Source organism: Excalfactoria chinensis, chromosome 8 (assembly GCF_039878825.1).
Source record: "Excalfactoria chinensis isolate bCotChi1 chromosome 8, bCotChi1.hap2, whole genome shotgun sequence".
Lineage (NCBI taxonomy): Eukaryota > Metazoa > Chordata > Aves > Galliformes > Phasianidae > Excalfactoria > Excalfactoria chinensis.
In genome coordinates, this window is record NC_092832.1 from 25,721,967 (window position 1) to 25,743,842 (window position 21,876).

General features: G+C 41.9%; 1 protein-coding gene across 6 annotated transcripts in view; it reads left to right on the forward strand.

The window, feature by feature from the left end:
- Nucleotides 1–21,876, forward strand: part of PATJ (PATJ crumbs cell polarity complex component) — a 136,608-nt gene that overhangs the window by 94,990 nt on the left and 19,742 nt on the right. For all 6 annotated transcript variants that reach the window (XM_072343695.1, XM_072343698.1, XM_072343696.1 and 3 more), the window contains exons 30-35: nucleotides 1,206–1,278; nucleotides 3,309–3,401; nucleotides 7,736–7,807; nucleotides 8,277–8,394; nucleotides 8,829–8,962; nucleotides 21,658–21,741. In XM_072343695.1, the coding sequence (XP_072199796.1) occupies nucleotides 1,206–1,278; nucleotides 3,309–3,401; nucleotides 7,736–7,807; nucleotides 8,277–8,394; nucleotides 8,829–8,962; nucleotides 21,658–21,741 (574 nt within the window). The remainder of the gene's footprint in view (nucleotides 1–1,205; nucleotides 1,279–3,308; nucleotides 3,402–7,735; nucleotides 7,808–8,276; nucleotides 8,395–8,828; nucleotides 8,963–21,657; nucleotides 21,742–21,876) is intronic.

Here is a 21,876-nt window from a genome sequence, read left to right on the forward strand (position 1 = left end):
TTACAGCTTAGAAGAGCGATATGATTAGATTGATGTCTCCAGAGCATAAGAGAAAGAAAAATGTCCTTGCCTAATGTGCTTTACAGAGTGTAGTCAACTTGAAGACTCTGAAATGCTTATAAAATTCAGGGGCTTCATTTTGTGCATTGCTCAGCTTTCTGCATGGCCCTGTGCACATGTGTGTGCACCCCGGGCATTCTGGTTCCGCTCACAGTGCAGCCGGTGCCTCTTCAAGGCTTTGAGCAGGGCCAGGAGGAGAGCTGGGAGCCTGTACAGAACCGAGCGTCACAGAGTGGATCCCTTTGAATTGTATGGCTGGTTGGTTGAAGATAAGTAAATTAATTCACCAACGTTTGCCTGTAGGATTTATCATGTCAAATGCCTGTGATTGAATTTCCCATACGCTGCTCTGCTGAGAGCTATTGATTTATAGTGTTGACTTGCAGTAATCAGAACGTCCTAGCTTCGTCTATTTAACTCTTGAGAGATAAAATGACACTTCTTTTTTTTTCAGGCATTTCTATAAAGCACTTTTAAGCACATTATGGTCGAACGTTAGCAAGGCAGAATGGTCTTGAATAAGAAAGGATTTTGAAAGTTAGGGTAGTCAAGTGTCTTCCTGACAGTGCAGGAGATGCCATACGTAATAAGCATCTTTGGAAGGTAATGCTCTCTTACATAATGGAAGTCAGGTTTTGTCCTCCCTTCTTTGTCTAAAAACTTGCCTGACTTTTTGCATTGAGTCTTTTAGAAAAGACCACAAGCAGTATGGACAAAAAAAGTAGCCTGTTTTGGCAGAAGGTTTAATGTGTTCAGCAGTGTGAATGTTGGACAGCCTAAACAAGCAGTTAACATGCAAAGACATTATTAGAAGAGGCTAACAAAGCATTAGCACACCTGTTGATATGTAGGGGCCATAAATTCCAGCTGCATCCTCTGATAATCCACATTAAATTAGATTTCCAAAGACTGCAGTGTCAGGATCTCCCAGCTGAAATTTCTGCAGTCCCAAGAAGGGATGTAATCTATTTGCTAGCAAAGAACATGAGCCAAAATGAAATGCTCTTCCAGACTGACTTCTGGTAAGAAGCAATTCTTACCCAAGTAGTAGTGTTTTCTTAATGAGCAAAAACAACTCAAAGGAAACGTTTGGCTGTTGTGGTTTACCTTGTAATAAGCTGGTTGTTTGCTTGTATGTTGTACAGAAATGAAGATGCAGTCAATCAGATGGCTGTTACTCCTTTCCCATTGCCTACCAGCACCCACCCTGCTATTGAGGTAAGGTTTGTGGGTTGGGACTTGTTCTGTTGCTGTTTTTCATTTGGGGGATTGATGTTGTTGTTTTAATCTGGGGTTGCTTAATTAGATAGATTAATCATCATTACCGGTTCATTATAAATTGAAGCACCTTGTCTAATTATACTCTGGATCATAAAATGCATTGGGTAGGAATTTGACCTACTAGGTGTGTTTTCCCCATCTCTTTTTTTATTGTTCTCATCTTTACTGATAGAGCTGGAGTGCAGTAATGACGTCTGTTAATCAGGTTAATTGCTGTGCAGGAGGAGATGTCTCTGAAGGAAAACTTTGCCATCTCCTGTCCTGCTCCTTTCAGCAGGCTGGAACAGCAGTCTTTGGCCTGGAGCACGGATATTCTCCTACAGAAGATAAGGGCTGGTAGAGCAGGGAGCTTCCATGCTCTGTTGTAGCGTGCAATCATCCAGTGCAGAAACTGCCCTAGCATGATAATGTTAGCAGTGTTTTTCTTGACTGTTCTTGCTGTCTCGGCCCCAGTGTAGACTGATTGCTCCCTTGTGCATCATGAATCCCTGCAGTGTCACCCCATTGTTACCATTTTGACATCTCAATACAGTGTAACTAAATTTTCTAGATAAAGCACATGTTTAGCCTTACTGTTGTTTTTTAATTCTATTTCTATTTGCACTAATAAAGCAAAAGATGCTTTATAATTCAGTTGGGGTTTGGTCTTGCCTTGAGTTGACAAATGCAGGCTGCTTCCATACAGACACAAAGCTGCATGGTACTGGGAGAGAGCTGCTCAGGTTATGTTTGGATCTGAGTCATTTTGGGGCAGTGCTTTGGCTTTTCTTTTCCCCATCAAAGCAGGATGCTCCAGGTGCAGCTGGTGGATTGCAAATTACTCTACAATTAACAGAGCCCGAGTTCATTCCGTTTTTGTTGACTTCTTAATACCTGCATTTGTTCCAAGCTTTGTTCAATATTTGTGTCTTTGGGACAGACCACAAAGCTTTGTTTAGTCACATGCTGTTCTGTGGCCAAAAGACTGTAATTAGACTCTCCCAGCATGTGGAAGCAAAAAAAAGCTCAGTCTTACGAGTGCAATGTTTGCCTTTCAAGGTGGATGTGTGGGCTGAGCTTCATGCATTTCTGGCAAGCTCTTACTATATGCGTTGCCTCTGTAAATGTTGTGTTTTACTTCTAGTTTGGCATCTTGTTGTATAGAACTTGATGTTGCTTTCTTTTGTCAGCTGTTTGTGTCCTAAGAAAGCCTGACTGTGCTTTTGTATCTTGAAATGCAGAGTAAATATGTATCATGTAGTACATACACTGAACATCACTCTAGTCAGATCACCTTAATTAGGGTAACTGGTGTTAAATGTATCGGGGAGCCGTAGGTATCATACACTGTTCTTCATCTTTTCTCTGTATTCATTAAGGCATTCTAATATCTCTATATGTAATACGGTAAATAAGCCTTAAAATAAATCTTGCTTCATTGCATGGATTGCAAGACAGGATAAGAGTACATTGTGGGGTAATGCTGTGGGCATTCTCACAGAAGTGAAGTACGTTATTCGTTGCTCTCAAAAGATCAGTTTTCACAATGTTTCATCCATCAGAAACACCTCCGTTCCTGGAGGTGTTCGAGGCCAGGTTGGATGAGGCCCTGGGCAACCTGCTCTAGTAGCTGATCTAGCAGCTGGCAGCCTTGTTCCCTCTCCAGAGGTCAGGAGGAGGCTTCCAGTTTGACCTGGCCTTGAGTGTTGACCCAGATCTGCCTCGCTGTACTTGGGGCTGGCTGAGTGCAGACTGAGGTCTGCCTTTGAAAACTTGTACCACTTGTCTCCTGACATTAGGATGCTTTAATTGTGGATCTATTTTTTATTATTATTATTTTTAGTTTTACTTTTTCACGCTGCTACTTCTTTAGAAAAACAAAAGGAAAGGTAAAATTGGCTTTTGTTTTGTTTTGGTTTGTTTTTTACTGTAGCTGTTATGGGGGATCATAGCTCTGATTAAAGACTGCTTTCATTCCTTTCCACCAGGATCACAGCTGCACCGAAACCCCAAGCAGTGAAGAAGACCCAAGCTTGGATGTTGTCATGAAAAGCCTGTCTGATGAGGAGCCCAACAAAGCTGTAAGTGACGTAAAGCAATCCTCAGTAACAATCACAGCTTACAATTGTTTTGGGTTTTCTATCTGCCTTGTGGTTGGAGTGTTACAGCATGCTTATGTAGGATAATATCCAATATGCGTAAGAGCAGAATGCAATCTTTTGCTTTACGTAGATCGCTTTCATCGCGTGTTTTCATGAGTTGTGACTTCAGTTTAATTTGTTAAAATACCAAGGTAAGTATTTGTATGTAGCGATCTGGCTTTCTCTGGAGCTCTTTCCCTGTTAAGGGATGTGGTTTCCACTCTTGCTATCCATGTGTGACAGACATCAGAAAAAAATAACCCACGCTCTGTAAATCATTTTCTTATTTATATTCATAGCTTCATAAATTCTAAGGCCAAAATGGCTATTATCATAATCTGGTCTTGCCTCCTGAATAACATAGTTATAGAGTTACTATCAGTAATTTGTGCGTCGAGGCCATAACTTCTGATTTAATGTGTTACTGTCAGTATGCGCTGTAATAAATACTGGACTTCTCATTGATGCAGATAGGTTTTTGTTGCTGTTGTTTAGTATGTCAGGATTGTGCATTATGAGAAATCTGAAAGTCCTTCAGGGTTCAATTTTAATCTCTTTTTTGGACTCTGTGTTGAAAGTTTAAAGTGGAAAACTACTGTCCGTGCTGAGAAGTGACTAACCTACAGGTAGATAAGATTTGCTGAGACAGTCTCTTCCCTGCAGTCCACTCTTTTTGCAAGCAGGGCCCATAACTCTGAACCTGGATTTATGTGCACAGTTTTTATGTGCAGTCCTTTAATAAGGAAAACTGATACTTGTTTTCCTATTATTAGTTTTTTCCCTGATTTCTTCTGGCTCCATCATATTTTGATGTGTCGAACAGATTTATAGTGTCCTATAACTAGTAAATATTTCAGTATCAAAATTAACCAGCTTTAAAACAAACTTCTTCATATTCTTAATTAATTGCAGATAAATTGAATTATTTATGTAAATATTTCTTAGCTTTGTCCAGAGTTCCTTATTTGGGCTGAGATATAAATGAATCAAGAGTTTTCTTGTGTTCATTTATAGGTGCAATTCACTTGTTTTTGTTGCTACTCTTTGTCAACTTGGCAAGAAGAAACGATGGGTTACAGACTCAAGTGGGAAAAAGAAGTGCAAAAACATTGTAAAAAAGCACCTGATCTGTTTGTGTAGTATGAGGTGCTGTGTGGTTTTTGTGAAGGATAATGGAGGGAAATTGAATTCAATGCAAAGAAATAAAAATGGAAAAAAAAAGATGATAGGCATGGAGGTAAAATGCTGCTGGGACAGCAGGAGGCACAGAAAATATTGGCAGCTTCTTTTCAGACTTGATATGAAGCAAGAAAGGATAGAAATGACCGTATTTTAGACTGAACAGTGAGAATGACATAAGAGGTTACGGCATTGGTGTATTGGAGGGACCCAGATTAGGGCAGAGGGGAGGGAAGAAAAGATGAGGCGTTCGCTTATTGAGAGCGTGCAAGTGAGAGCATCAGTACAGGACTTGGTTTAGTTTTCCTTTCTGACTGCCCACACCATCTCATCTTTCCACCTACACTTTTTTTCATGTAACAGCAGCTACCTGCTCCAATTTGCTCTTTGGAGTTCAGAATGCAGAGTTCAGCAGGCCCAGCAGGGAAGCAACCTGCCCCAGGTCACTGCCAAGACCAGGAGTGCCAGTCTTGGTGCCGCTGCATAGCTCTGCCTCTGCCACGGCACTTTGCTTTGACTTGATTTGTTGGTTTATTTTTTTTTCCATTTAAGAAATAGATACCAGAACTTAAGGACTGGGAGGTGGATCTGGGCAAGTGTTTAAACGTCTGTGAATGCAACTGCTCGGTACCCTGTGGCTTCAGTTGGGCCAGCCCTTGGTTTGAAAGCATAAATGGATAAAAAATACTAGAGACAAGCTTCTGAATGTCAGATATTTCTTTCCGTTGAGATTTTGAAATCACATGGGAAATATTTCAGGAAAGCCTATCTCATTTTCATAAATGCTGAAAAAACGTGGTTGTCATCAGACCCATCAGACCAGCAGGATATGGGTTCGGGGTCATAGTGGCATTAACACTTCAACACTGCAATTGCAGCACAAGATCTGGGGGTGTTTTGAGGAAGAGGGATTTCTGTTGCAATCTTTTAGGGGCTGTTGAGGTAAAAGAAAACAGCGCCTTGTTTTTCATAGCGTGATGGCTGCTACTGGAGCTAATGCTGCTTCACCGTTGTAATTGAATTTCTCAGTCACATGTCAGGATAAATCAGGAATGTAAAAGTCAACATGTGAGATCAAGTTCACTGAGTAAACAGAAAGTATGTGCTTATCAGCAGATCTTCTGCAAGTGCGTGCAGCTCAAAGCACAGACAGGATGTCTCACCAAGCGACAGCAGCAGTAAAAGAAGTATTCCTATCATTCTGCGCTGCTGATAAATTTGTCGGACTCTCCCGAGATACTTTTTGTTGTCACTTCATCACCTTATGCTTATTAAAGTTATGTAATGGACATTGTTGTAGACTTGGATGATAAGAAGGGGAAAGAAAACAACTTTATATCTGAGCTGGAGCCAATGGAAGCATTAGGCAGAGCCTGCACACTTATTAGCTGCTATTTGAGGTGTCCTGATAGCAGGCCATGGTGCTCTGAGCTTTGCTGCTCTCCTGCTTTCTGTACTGGGGAGAATTGATAGATGGAGACCTGGAGAGATTCTCAAAGCTTCTAGCTTTATGAAGGTGGAAGTGGCTTGCACAGCCATTGTACGTGCTCTGAAACACTTCATGTCCTGGCAGCGCCTGCGTCACTTGATGTTTTGCCGGTGGGATAATCAGACTGAGCTTTGCTATGGGGGAGTGGATTCACTTGGCTTGAAGATCTGAACTTGGAACAGCAATCTGTCCTTGAGACAAACAGAAAAGGTGTTCGTGACGCACTAACAAAGAGGAGAAGCTTTGTAAGAATGCTTCTGGATGTATCTGGGAAAGTGAATTCCATTAAGCCAGCTGGGTCACAGGCTTATGGCAATTGCTGAGTGTACAATGCAGTGTTGGAGTGGCTGTAAACGTCTTCATCTTGTCAGGATGCCTCCAGCATAGTCTGAGCATCAGTGGAGAGGATTAGAGGGTTTTAAAAGGTGAAGTTTCACATTTTAGTCGTGCATCAGAATGGAAAAGGGAAGTATGAAGTTATTTTGTATTGTTCATTAAAACAATCTCTCGTAAAGAGACAAAGCAATCTTCCCACTTCTCCCCTGATACTCCTGAGAACATGAAATTGAGATCACTCTTTCTTACTTTTTTATTATCCATTTGGGTAACAGTTTCTATTGTATGAAAACAGCAAGAACAAAATTCAGGAGACAAGCCTATGGGGCTTGGCATGGTTAAATGTAATACAGCATCAGGAAACAAGACCAGTATTTCCAAGCTTGGTAACCCAAAATTAGATTTATGTTTATTTTATGTATGAATTGTCATCGTAATTAGAAATTCTTTTGAGCTGCAGAATATCTCTTGTCTTTTGAAGTTGCTATTCAGCTTTTCAGAAAACTTGTTTATCAGTGCTTTTAACATGAGGTAAGATAACCAAATCTAATGCTGTGATCAAAGGGGCCCAGGTTTGGCACAGAAATAACAAAGGGAGGACACTGTAACTATATGGAGGCACTTGGAGAAGAAAAGATGTTCCTTAGTGTATTGCAAGAGTGCAGAAAGAAATTAGGATACAAGTGGTGCCGGTGATTAAGCGCCATTGCTTGAGACATTCCTAATGAGGCTGCTTTATGCATTGTAAGCAGTTGCTTTATTTAAGTACAAGCAGTATGTTCGGTTCTACTGAGAAGCAATTAAAAAAGAACAGAAGCCAGAGAGGACAGATGACTTTGAACTCCTTTCAGCTGTGGGCACTGTATGGCCTATACCTGTATATTTCCACATCACATGGGAATGGTTGGTCCTATCACCCCAGAGATTGTGCTTCCGTCTCCTTTCTGGTTTCATGTTTTTCAGGAACAATATAAACAATGCAGGATCATCCCTTCCCAGAAAATCCACTCCTAAAATGTTATGCCTGTGTGTTTTTAGTAGTCCCAATTATTAGTTCTCTGTATTTATACTAATTTCTGGTGATTCTTAATTCTAAGTAACTCTTCTCACTTTTGGACTTCAGCTGTGTGCAGTAGAAGTGTTCTTCCAGCGATGATGAAATGTCACTGCATTTAACCAGCACATCCATTTCTGGCTTTGGGGGATATTGTATTTAAGATAATATTACATTTTCAATTACACCTCGCTTTCTTTTTTTTTTACTTTTCAGGATGTGAAATATAAAGCTGACAGACCAGTGTTGGTGGATCAGTCGGAAGCAGAGGAGCAGCTCCCAGAAAATGTAGGTGTATTAATGGTAGGGAGCTGGATGTAGCCATAGATTGTGTGATTTCGGGGGGACATGGAGTAACTGGAGAAATACCTAAATAATTTTTGGGACTTTAAAAACGATTTCCTTCTCCTTCAGTACATCAGAATAGCCACACAGGGTAATGTCAGGAATGTTCTTTGTTCAAACAAACAAAACGGTTATTTGGCATGAGAGGCACTGCTGGGAAGAGAGACACCGCTGTTCACACAAGCTTCCTGCACGAGCATTGCTGGAAGCACAGCTATCCAGTCTTTCTGATTTGTCGTTTATTTTTAAATAGAATGTTCTCACTTTATCACCTGTGCTTATTGCACGTTTCCTGTCTGTTGGACTTGGTAGATTTAGTAGGACATGCTAATCACGGAGACAACTGGTCCTTAACATGCACTTCTGTGTTTGATGACTGATCTCTTTTGCTTCCACTGTGCTTCGCTTTTAGGTCCTTAAACAGATGAAACAATCCAAATCTTCAGCAAAAATCCCGGTCAACTTGCAGGAGATACCCCTGGTGTCAGCACCTTCTTACCTCTCTCCAGACACAGAAATCACAAACCGCAGTACGAAATATCTTTTTGTTTTTTTTTTCAGTCATATTTTATGTATTTAGTACCTAATCCAGGATTTGGAAGGTGTTGTTCATTTTTTTTTTTAGTGAAAATAAAGGTAATCTGGGACATGCTGCCATTTCTATAGTGCTGGGAAATATACCCTGACTGGAATACACCTTGCTATTGATATCTGAATAGCATGGGTCGTATCCAGATTAAATGTCCTCCCAGACACATGCTCTGAACATTTGCTCCCAGAGCTCTGGAGTTGTTCTAATCTAGAGACTTCAGAAGCGACTCACCGTAATCTTCAAGGTTGATTTAGTTTGGATGAAGAGCAAAACAAGAGAGTTTAATTAGTTGCTCTCATATGACTACCTAAAGTGTTTTATTTTCTCTTGTCTGATAGTGTGACTTATTCCTTTACCCTCTCATGTGCTTAGATGTCTTACCACCTCCATTGCCAGTGGATCCAGCGACATGTCCTATTGTTCCTGGACAGGAGATGACTATAGAGATATCTAAGGGTCGATCAGGACTTGGACTCAGCATTGTCGGAGGGAAAGACACTCCACTGGTGAGCTCCTGTTGAACTAATAGATTACTGTCTCTGCTAACTAATAAGAAGTAAAGAAACTATGCCATTAGTCTCTTAATGGCCTAATGAATTGGTCAGTATGTGAAGGAGAAACTGGAAACCACAATCTTTAATATTGCATTGATAATTTTGCCTTCTATCAGTTGTTTCCTATCGTAATTCTGTGTCTTCGAGCTTAATCTGACCTTGGCTGTGCTGTTCACAGAAAGAAACTGTCTTCATCTGTTTTGAAACATAACAGTTCAAGTGTAAACTCAGCCAAGTTATTTATGCTAAACCCATTTCTGCCTCTGCTGTTGATGCTTTCATTGCTCTCTCCATTTAGGAGATGCTGTATTTTTTAGTAGCTTACTTTTAGTTGTCACGTTCATTTCTTTCAGTGAACGTGTCTGTTACAGAGGGGTCTTTATTGGGGTTCTTCTGAATCTCATGCCACAGAGAGAGTTGGAACAATAGACCTGCTTTGTTATCTGCAGCAGTTCCCCAAAATATCATGTTGGTTGGTCGTTAAATAATAATGTGTTCTGAGTGTCAGCAGACACAGATTTGAAATAGTTGCAATGTAATAATCTTTTTCCAGAACAAGGAAAAAAACAAGCGTGAGGAATAAAGTCATTTTATTTTTGCAAATCGTAGGCTGTATCTTCTACAGCATGAAAGCTGAAATTGGAAAAGGTTCAGCATGCCATCCCACTTATCCAAGTCTCTGACTATGTAGAGACTGAATGAGCTACTGTTCCACATGGAGATAGATCTGAGTTACTCCGAAGGCTAAATCAACCTATACGATTTCCACTCTGTCCAGCTGTGCACTGTTTTGTATCTAGTCTCTTTTTTATCTAGCTCCTCGGTGTTGAGTAAATTCAAACGGGAGTTTCAACATGAATCATCTCTCTGCTTTTTTCATTTAACTGGAATTTGGAAATACTACGTGGCAGTCTGTCAGACACAATCTGGTACACGTCTCTCATGAGACTTTCATATAAATAAATGAAAATTACAAATACCGACTTTATAGAGCAGATGAGAAAAATGCAAAAGTTTTAAATTAAGTAAGTGGTTTTGGTTAAGGTTTGTACTTTTGTTACTTAATCATTAAAGCGTCTTTGTAGGAGTTTTTATTTAAAAGGTCCATGCAGTAAATGTGGATGGGGGGAGGGAGGTCTGAGTTCCAACGTTTCTCATTCTTGCATTGCGAGACCTCCCAAAATGAGTCCCTGCAAACTGCTCTCAAAACAGGCAGCCAGGGATGTGCGAGGGTGGGATCAGCATCACTCTCTGCTGTACTACCAGCTTCTCCTAAATAATTCCCTAATTATTTTGATGGCTGGCATGGGTTATTTTTGCCATGAAGTCAAAAAGCTTTGATAAAAATCTGAAGTAATTTATATAACAGAATGGGGAGAGGTTAAGAAATAAAAGAAGATGATAATTGAGACTAAGCAATCTTCTGTCTGGGTTTCTTGGACTAGAGAAGAAATACAACAAAACAGATACATGGGGGTGAGTGATCTGTTTTTTCTTACTCTCCATCCTTTAAATGGAGGGATGTATTTCACTTTCAAGATAGGCAAAATACATTGACTTAAAGCTTCACTTAAAGCTTATGCAGTAGTGCTGTAGAAGTTCATCACTTCCAAAGGCCCAGTCGTGTGGCAGAAATTGTGTACCCAAGACCCATAGTTTTCTCCAGTGCGGTGAAGCTAATGTTGAGCTGTAATAGGTTTTGGTAGTTTTGGTTTTGGCTGGGGTTTGTTTGTTCATAAAGGTATTTTTTGAAATGGGAATTGTCAAATTGAAGTCAGAATGGGAATAGAACCTCTCGGAGCTAATTTATGGAGGCGTGAAAGAGGGATTTGCTGTCTTTCATGCTCCTACAGTTCAGTGCACACAGACCACAGAGATGAGATGCCACGACAGGGCTGTGGAAACGTGCTCCACTGGAGGCAGAGGGCAGAGTAGTGGCAAGTCAGCAGGGCTGATGCCTGTGTGTGCTGCACAGCTGCAGAAACTTGTTCTGCCTCTCTCCTGTCAGAAAACAAGACACAGACACACGTGTCTTCCTCCGTCTCCACTGGGGTGTCTTTATTTCATACCTGTGCAGGTGTGCAAGTGGCTGCTGGATGATGAGGGCTCTGAGCCCCAGCTCCGGTCATTTGTCAGTGCTGGGGACAGAGGGAGGCTGTGGTTTTCAAATGCACTCGATCTAAAAATGCATAACTGGCTACTGGGAGTCAGCACTGACGCACAACAGCAGTTCATATGTGATAGGACAGCTCACTTCAGAATGTTCTGGATCTGTTTTAAATGGTCCCAGCTTTTGGAATAATAAACTTGGCAGCCTGCAAAAGGGGCACATCGGAATGATACATGGAATATTGGCTTTTAAGCCATAACCTTAAGAATTTCATCAAAAGTCATCAAGTAGCAACTTAAAAAATATAGCCTGTGAGCTGGAAGATTAAGTTGTTCAGGAGGCTGGAAAGTGATGGCTCAACCCCTGTAAATGTTTTACTGTTGAGAAGATGACCATCCCACTAAACCTGCAAAACCTTTGGAGTTGCATGTATTTACAGCGAAGGGTTGTGACTGCGTGCTTAGGAGAGAGCAGGAGAGCATCAGCTGGAAGGATGTGCTCATAGAAAAGTGGAAGGAAAGACTGTCCCAGGGATTTGTCTTTATGGGGTTGGGTTCCAGGCTGCTGGGGATCCTGCTTCCTTCTATTCTGAGGGTAAATGGGGTTTTGGTTTAGGTTTCATATTATTTTTTTCCTTCACTGTCTTTCCTTTCACCTTCTCCTTTAGCCCCGAGAGAGCACAACACATGGCCTCTCTTGAAAGCAGTTAAGCTGCAGAGCAGAGCTGGCTGAAGTACAGGGCTTTCCATTTGTGAGAAGGCTTTTTTTATTTGGTTGTAGTCCAATCAAACTTGTAAAAGTAACTCTCAGAGTGGGAATTCAAAAACAAAACATCCCCCACCCCCCCAAGAATAAAAAAAACCATCCCAAAATGAGGTTTGGGGCTCAAACACAGCCCCCCAGGACACCCTCCTGCCCTCTGTCTCCCCTGGCTATAAAGGCCTGTTGGTCCCACCACTGCAAATAGCAGCCATAAACCTGACAGGAGTGTCACTGTCACTTGGCAGCTGCCAGCACTCCCAGGGCGCCTGAGGCACTTCAACCATGGGACACAGACCTTCAGGCCCCAGGAACATGGCTGACCTCGTGCAGTGCTGCTCAGAGAGCCGGGCAAGACTCCAGCTTCAGGTCAGCAAGGCAGGGCTCTGAGCTGGGGCAGTCCCACTCTGGGGCCGTTGATCACCAATGGCATATGGGGCTGGCGGTTCTGTTATTAGCACAGAGTTAGGAAATGCTCCTTAGTTATTCTGCTTTTTTCTTTCACTTTTTTTTTCTCCCAGAGAATTGAGGATTCATTTAAGGATGTTGTCCCTGTATCCCTCTATATTGTATGTGGGGCTAATTGTTCCTAATCCCATTGTCACCCCGGAACGGGTGAATGCTGCCACGTCAGGGCCAGTGAGCAACTTGCAGTGAAGTTTTCCCTTAGTGGGCATGGCTGAGGGGTTGATGGTGGGACTTGATGATCCTCGTGCTATTTTCCAGCCTTCATGATTCTAAAATCTTAATTAAGATTGTCAAATTTATAAGGACTTTAATCTCGGCAGTATATGGAAAACACATTGCTCTAAGGTAAAAACAGGTAGGTGAGAGCTGTGTTCTGCTTCCGGCTGGGTAACTAAGTAGTGGTCAAGTTGATAACTCGTAGTTATGGCTCTGTGTGCTGCCTGGGCAATGGAGGTGCTCAGACATGCCACAGGGTATTCGGGGGCTGATGGAGGCTGGTGCATAGACCTTCCCCTTATGGCTGAGTTAGAAAACCATGGGAAAGGAGGAGAGTGCAGAGGCTCAGGTGGGGCTTGAAACCACATTTCAGTGCTGAAGACTGAATATAAATTGAAAAAACATGTTTTAGGAGCAGTAACCTAAGGGCTCTTTGGAGCTAGGAAGGCAGTCAGGTACCTTACAGGAGCAACAGAGAAGGAACAAAAAGAAGCAATCTGTGTCCTCCATCTTTTTTACTAAAGATGATGACAAATCTCTTGTGTAGAATTTTTGTGCTGGGTTGTCTGCTTTGATACATAAAAATTTTTTGCATTTGCTTTCAGCTGGCTTTAATAAGAAGCATTTTTAAGGCAATTAACGGACTTTAAGGTATTCCATCTGTAAAATAAAGTGGTCCACAAAGCCAGGAAACTGGAAAACTTAAGCTGTGATCCAAAAAGTAGCAGAATATGCCTGTGCTCAGCTGTAATGCTAGTTGTTGTAAGAGCTGGTAACACGAAGAGTCAGAAAGGAAAGTCTTTCCTAATCACCTCTGTTAGCCCAGGAGGCTTTCTGGCATGCAGCAGAGCGGGAGGGGGGCTTTGTGATGGTTGGGATGCAGTTTGACAGAAGAATATTTAGATTTATTCTGTCAGTTCAGGTGAGTCATACCTTGCATAAACCCCATCTGTTAAGGAAGGGCAAGGGAATAATCAGTGACTTTAAATTGCAGCTGTTCAGGACTCGCTGTTTGCCCCTGGAGCTGTGAGGGCTAATTACCCTGCTAGGATCTCCGTGCTGCCAAGACCAGGCTGTTACCAACACCAGAATCAAGTCTACTATCTGTGGTTTGTGCTGTGCTGCACATTCAGCAGTGAAGGCATACCTCAGTGTGAGGACTGATGACTTCTCCGTTACTAAACAAACAATTTCTCCATCAGTTGGGCTTTCTTTCCCCTCCTCCTCCCCTGCCAACCTTAGTTGTATTTATATTCAGGCAAAAAATAGCTCCATCAGTTATAGACATTCAAGGTCTGAGCAACTTTTCATGCAGCCATCAAGTCCGACTAAGACTGAACTGCTTCAGTGGAATATTACAATATATTACAAGGAGCTGCTTACCTTGTAACCACAAATGAAAAGCAAGACATTGGCCTCAGGAGGATTTCATCAGTACATTCAATATAGATACTGATGCTGTTGAATCTATTGCACAATGAATGGAGCAATAGAAGAAAAGTTGGTAATAGGAGTCCCAAGGTTTTTTGGTTGTTTTTTTTTTTTTAATTATGACTTGGGAATTGCAGGGAAGAAGTTTGTGTTGGGAGGGAAAAACATTCAATTACTTGCCAGCTGTCACTGACATGAAATAGAAGGCAATTTAATGACGGTGGTAAACGTAGTTAGCTTGAAATTGTGAGACATTGCTTTGACTCTTGGTTGGATAATGTAAAAATGAAATTGATGGATTCATCTTAATTCCAAAAATGACATTATGTTGCACAGCATGAGAAAACCAAACTGCTTTGTACATGACTTATCACAAATGGGAATGAAAGCAGTAAGTTTGCAAGTCATATGTTTGATAGATCTTTGGCAACGGTTGAGCTGACTGTATGGCTAGCAACAATTTGCTTGAAGAAGTTGGTGTCTTCCAGGAGTGTAAATCAACCGTGGCATTAAAGCTAACAGTATACAAAAACAGTAGGACATATCAAAATGGACTTCAGGGGTATCTTGTTTGCTGGCAGTTGAAACCACTGGCTTTGGCTTCATATCTTACATGCATTCAGGACCTCATGCATCCTTTCTACCCCATGTTAAGCACAGTACACTGTGAATGTTCGTATTTCTTTATTTAATGAAATAATGAGAGTGAGAGAGTTAACGTTTTAATACGTAGCTCTGTGTTTTATTATTCCCTCTAAAATGAGCATGTATACTTTTTGAAAAACTTGGGTTTGCTTTGGCATGTGATTCATAGAAACATAGCTCTTTCTATCATTCTGACTTAAGTCATATATTTTTACACTAAACATCTTATTACCTTAGTTTTATTATTTCAGAATCAAAGGAGAGCTTGCAAATGTCTATGACTGCAGACCGAAGGAATGTTAATGAATAGTGCCATTGAATTTTCAGGTTTGAGCTTTTCTGATCTTAGAGAATATAACTGTAAGCAAAAATATTATGCAAGCTGAATAAAATTTAAATAAATAAGGACCAGATGTAACTATAGGGGCCTATAAAATGTAATACAAATATTATCCACTTCCTTAAAATAAATCTGTATTTTAGTATGAAAAATTATATTCATATTGATGTTGTGGATTAATCTTTTTTATGAAAGCTGGCAAGTGAACACCATCTCTTGCACGGGCTTGTTCTTAAATGGGAAACAGGCCTTTTGTTTTGACCTTGAGTACAGAAGTTTTTCAGTATCATGCAACGGTGAAGCATTTTTACATTAACACAGTAATACATTTATACATTATACAGCCTGTTTTATTACGGCAGTGTTTGGCTTGGGCTTTTGGGTGCCTGTTAATGGTTTGTGAACGCTAGCAGATTCAAAATATTTGAGTGTTGCAAAGAAGCGTACGCAGCACACAGCATGAGGTAAACTTGTGTGAGAAGTCAAGTGATTTGCTTTGAGCTGACCTTCGGCTTTTGTTGCTGAGCTGCTGTCTTTCAGGCTCCATTTTGATCTGCAAGTGGAAGATCCTATCAGAATAGTTGTAATTTCCTGTGCCTACAAGTAAGGAGCAGCTGGCTTTATTCTGACTACTGAAAGATGCTTATATGGGGCTAATTCTTCAGCAAAACACCCTATGCAACTGGTTGATTTCTACTTTATCTGTGAACCAGCCTGTAAAAATGAAATGACAATTTTACTGCTCTGGACAAAGTATTATAAAAGTTGAAAAGGAAATAACTAATGATGTCTTACTTGCCCTGGGAAAGAGATAAGTCTAATCCTGTAGTCAGCAAAAGCCCTTGTAACTTTATTATCTGTACTAAAAGTTAATTTAGTGTAACGTTTGTAGCTGTGTAGGAAATTTGTTGGAAATGTGTAAAAATAGCTTAGGAAAATACAACTTGTCAACTAACTGTGAAGGCATCTTTTCTTGGATGTTATGCAGCTTCTTTGCTTCCTCAGGAAAGTTCTCAAATGCACGCAGAAAGCTTTTTTCTTTCTATTGCATACCATTAGTATGGTAGTGGAACGATTGCATTTACCTAACCACAGCCCAAACTGAGATACAGGCACTTAAGATTAATACAGTCCCAACGGTTTGCTCTGCCTGCTTTCCATCACTGCCCATCCGTGAAGGTTCCCAAAAAGCTACTGTGGCTGTTTTGATCTGGATGTTCAGCATTAGCCATCTGTGTGCTCAGAAGCGTCTGCTCTGGGAGACATGTACCTTTTTTCCATGCAGTGCTCTGTTGTCTGGGACTAGTGGCTGCTGGTGTCTGTGGTGGCAGAGAGAGCCTTACAGCCGTAGGGGACAGAGCTATGGATCTGGTTTCTACGCCTGTGACTGTTCTGGTTTTTGTCTAATGATTGCAATTTTAAGAAGCACATCTTGGAAAGCACAGTCTGGGATTTTAAAACAACTTGTTTCCAACTGAGCACCTTCCTCAGCGCTGTTTTGTGCTGGTGATTATTGCGGTCCTCCATGTGTAGTGGTTCACTTCACTTCTGTGAAGTGCCTTTGATCCTGTCAAAATAATGGCTGGGTCTCAGACAAGTAGCAGAGCAAAGGCAAACTCCAATAGTAGTCCAGTTAAAGGCATAGCTTGTTGTGAATGATCTGAAGTAGTTAAGTAAGAACTGTTTAGTTCTATGGTGAGAAGGCATAGGCAGAATTTAGGCCTTTTTCTTTCAGGTTCAGTCAGCTGCGTGGGGATTTCTCTGCCCCAGTTCTTTTGAAATTTCCCTTCTTGTGTACTCTTCCGCCTTTTATCAAATGATACCAAAATACCCACAACGTTTACTGCTGAACCTCCTTCATGACTTGTGTCCATTCACTCTCTGCTCCCAGCATTTGCATACAGCCCAGGTCTGGGGTTGATTTTCCATCGGAAAGGACACCTGCATTGCAACCTGTCCTTCTGCAGAATGGCTGCATAGAAGGAACTGGCTCTGATGCAATAAGCTTGCGGCGAGCATGTGAGCGGTCCCAGTCTAAAGCCAGACAGCTTGTGAGCCTTCCTCAGCACTGTTTATGGTCCTGCAGGCTTTTAAGGTTTGCTTGGTCAGTGGTTTTCCTGAATAGGAAGCTGACTTTGCCACCTTTCTCCCCAAGGTTCAATTAAGACAGTGCTACGTGGTCATTGCCTGAGGTCTCTGCCTTAGCAGTTCTCGACATTTAAGATACGGGGATTAAGCTGTCACTCTTACTGAATGTACTTCTTAATGGGAGCGTTTCTATTTGTGCTCTCTGCTGATGGGGAGTTGATAGCCTTCCCCTGCCAGGTTTCCAAAGTTGTTATAAATCAAGCAGAAGAAATACCCACAGCTGGGGGGAGTTGAGATCAGATTCCCCAAGAGTTCAGCACTATTCCCCTCCCTTAGAAGGAAACACGAAGTAGATCACACTGTGTATGTTTTATGTGTTGTATTTCCCAAGAGTGGGTTCTCAGATAGGCAAGCTTGCAAAATTTAGCAGCCATGCACTCACTGTTCAGTAGTCATTCCCTCCTCACTAATACTGTTCTTCATGGTGTTGATCAAGAACTCTGCTGCTTCTAAGCCCTTGCCTTTCCTTGCACAGCCAAAAACCTCTTCTGTCAGTGTGAGAATTGGCACTCATTTTCCTGCCTGTTGCTTGCAAGAAGGCTGTGCAACAGCCTTGATATTCTGGTAAAGCAATAGCAAGTGAGGCATGGCTGTCTCACAGCTCATACCTGGACCTTTCAAAGCACTGTCTCATGTACTGCAGGGTACATCTGATAAGCACTTTGCTTATCAACCGAGTTCTTGCTGTGGTTTAGCACCACTCTGGTTGGATTTTTAGCAGTTCAGTATAGATAGTGTCACTGTATTCAGCTCCATTCCGCTAAACTGCAGGCCCTTCCATTTCGTTAGCTTTCGGTGAGAGCATTAATTAGTTCAGCAGTAGCAGACAGCTTCCCTTCTAATTCAATTTCCAAAGTTTTCATGGTCAGGTAGTCTTGGATCACACCTGCAAGTATGGACTTTGTTTAGCATGAAATTATGTTGATTTTATGCCCTGGCTTGTTTTCTGCATTTTGCCTTCACATATAGGAAGCATTAAACTTTGCATTAATTCCTGATTCTTATAATGGTGCCAGACTAATAGAGAGTCTTTGTCAAAATACACAGAGATGAGAGCTGTAGGTTTTCGAATGTATTTGTAAACCTTACGAAGCATGTGCTTGCAGCAACGAGATATCTTTCTTTAAATAGCAGTGTTCTTGATATGGCAAGAGTGTTTTTATTTTCTCCTTCAGCACTAACAGTTTTTGCAGTTCTGACAAGCTGTATCATGGGCTGCCATGGTCTGTACGTAACTGGGAGCGAGAGGAGGACGTGAGAGAAAATCTGTCTGTGGCCACTGTTAACGTACAGCCTCCAGTTGGACACTGACACCACTTCCCTTCCCTTTCCTTTTGATTGATTGATCAATTTATTTTTTTTCTTAACTACTTAAGTCTTGACTTGTCAAGATTCTTAGCACACAACTGAGTTTGAAGCTAGTGAGTAGGAGCTGCAGATGTTCAATTACCAGAACCCATCCTTCAAATAAATGTTCTGTATTGGCTTAGCCATGATAGATCCCAGTTTGTTTTCTGATGCACTGAGATGAGTGTTACAGCCCCAATCTGGCATTACAGATTGGGGCTCGGTAGTTAGATGGCTGGAATAATACGTTATGTCTCTTGACTGTGCGCTCAGACTCCTTTAAAATATCGATGTCAATAAAAATATTTAATAACATCAGTAATTTCTAGCCATTTGTCATGGATGATCAAAACTAACAGAGTCTGTCCGGATCCCACTAGATTCAATGGAAAAACATTTCTTCTGGGTTAAATATGTACTGAGCTGGTGCCAGAAACAACAGAGGTAAGGCGTCTTTTGTCATAATTCATAAGCTAAGGAAGGTAAGGTTAATTGATGCTATGGACCATTGCAAGCGTGTTTCTTCATTCTGTTTCTTAATTGATTCAATAAGCCTCTTACAACTATTTCTTTTTAAGAAAACAAACTATTTGAGGAAACAGTATTTTGGCAGGTCAGCTGGGTGTTTCCTTCCAGGGTAGGCACAGGCTAAATAGGAACGTACCTTTTCATGCCATATATATTTTTAGTTCTAGGTCTGGCTTCTAACGCATGCAGGAACTGCAGAGTCGTACAGAGTTGTTGTCTTTGCAAATAGGTGATGCAGATTACTCAAACTGATAACGTTTGGAGGTTCCCAAATCTGAGCTTTAGGTATGTGTGGTTTTGGTTTACTAATGCTGGAAAAAGCTGGTAGCTTCAGGGCTTTTTTTTTAGCTGTTTTTAAAACAACCACAGGTGGAAAACAAACTTTAAGAAATAGGATTGAAAGTTCCTTGCTCAGAGGCTAGGAAATATCAGATTAGATAGTCTGAAAGGGTCTTCAGAACATCACTGTCCATACGTGCCTGACTTGAATCACAGAATCACAGAATGGCCTGGGTTGCAAAGGCCCACAGTGCTCATCCAGTTCCAACCCCCTGCTGTGTGCAGGGTCACCAACCAGCAGCCCAGGCTGCCCAGAGCCACATCCAGCCTGGCCTTGAATGCCTGCAGGGATGGGGCATCCACAGCCTCCTTGGGCAACCTGTTCCAGTGCGTCACCACCCTCTGGGGTGAAAAACTTCCTCCTAAGATCCAACCTAAACCTCCCCTGTCTCAGTTGAAAACCATTCCCCCTTGTCCTATCACTGTCTACCCTTGTAAACAGCCACTACCCCTTCTGTTTATACACTCCCTTCAGTGATGCTGTCATCATAAGATGGTCAATGTTTTGTGTTCTGTTGGCAATTTCTAAGTGTCTTCTGCCAAAAAGTGTTTACAATAGTAAAAGCAAAGCATGCTGTTGAAGTTCTAAAGCTAGGACACAGTGTTTCCCAAAGTTACCCATGATCAGCCTCGGGTGACAAAATACATGTAAAAATACACATCACTGTCACCCGGTTGGCTTTCACCCAGATCAGAGTCTCCTGTGTTGACTAGAGTTAGATGATCATTTTGAAAGCAGAGGTAACATAAAAGAGAAAGAGAGTGAGAGAAGATCTCAGAAGTGCAGCAGAGAGGCACGGCGGTGCTGCTGATGCAGATGTGGATGTGTTGCTCAGTCCCTTTGGTAACTGCTGTTCCAGTTATTTCAAGAAAACCCTGCAGTCGCCAATGGTGTATTTTTTAAAATCAGACTGTTCTTTTGATTTTCTTAATTGCCGTGGTACACAGCTCATAGTATTTTGCCTTCGTTTATGTAGATTGAAGTCTCTTTTTCCCCATCTGGGACACTCGTATCAGCTGTAATCCATTTGTGATTAAAACCCTTCAGGCTTTTTGCGGTGGCTGGTGTACATGTATCAAACATGAAGCTTATGATGGCAGTGCTGTGCTTCAGCAGCAGCGGAGCGGCTGTAAGATACAAGTTTACATCATTAAATAAGGTGTAGAGGGAATGAAAGAGAGTAATGCTCCCAGTGTTGTCTTGATCAGAGCACTAGCTTTAGGGCATTGGGCTTCTTTCTGTTCAACACACACTGTGTGTGCTGGGGAAGCACTGCAAAGCAACACGGGGGGGCTAACTCGGTGATGAGAGATGTAGTATCTACAATGTTATCAAAACATGAGCGTACTTTGTTCTCTCACGGCCACTATTTTCTGCTCGTGCCATGGAAAGGCCGCATGGCATGGCCTGCAGCCCATAGCCTGGTGCAGTGAGAGCCTTGTGCTTGGCTGCTGTGGCGGACTCCAGAAGGAGCTCCATAGCCACAGCAGTTTTGTTGGTTGCATTTGTCCGAGTGCTGGGTTGTCTGATACCTGCTAAATAAATTGCCTCGTGTGTATCTGCAGCGACTGTAAAGAGCTCGAGGCCCTGAAGTGGGCCATCTATTTGTGAGTGCTGGTAGTGTCATGGCTGAAGCTCTGCAGCAGGATGTTCACCTATTTGTTTCAGGGGGGGAAAAAAAAACAACAAACCTCAAACCAGAACAATGCAAAGGGAAAGCACCAGCAAGAGAACAGTATGTTCTTTGTAATGCTTTTTCTTTGGGGACATCTATTGCTGGCAATAAGATTAAATCACTGAAACCTTCCCTGAAGCTACATCTGCCACTGCCTACATTTTCCAACCTCAGTAATAAACTAACATTTGCCATTGTTCGCTTCTTCTGGATTTCATTTCTTACAGATTTAACCAGCGCTATTTACCACAAGGCATTGAGCTCTTGCTTAAAGCGGAGACCTATGCCAAGTCCCTAAAAACATTCAGCGCTCCAAAGAATCTGGTTTTAAATTATATCATAAAAAGTAGACGGTATTAATGCACCAGTTCACACCGAGTTCACGTACTGGTGGATGCCAATGTATAAAACTGCTAGGAGCCACAGAAGCCTAAAAAGCTGTAGCCGGGAGTAGCCCCTGCAGTGGTGAACAAAACCCTTTGTACCTTTGTATTATCTGTCTGTACGTTCTGAGCATGGCGGTGTTTTCCTTACAGCTGTCTCTGTGTGGTGGTAGCACTCTTCCTCCCGACGTGGCGTGCGCGGGGTTGTGGCACACGGGGTGTTGCAGGGATTGCTCAGCATCCCTTTGTCCCCACAGGATGCCATCGTGATCCATGAAGTTTATGAAGAAGGGGCAGCGGCCAGGGATGGCAGGCTGTGGGCCGGAGACCAGATCCTTGAGGTAAGCAGGTCTCTGTGTGTTCATGTGTCTGTCTCGTGTAGTTTTGCATATGCTTTTCAGCATAGCTTTCTCATGGGGAAAACAGGGATCGTTTGTAGGGTTGGTACGCAAAGCTCTTCTCCCATCCCTGAGAAC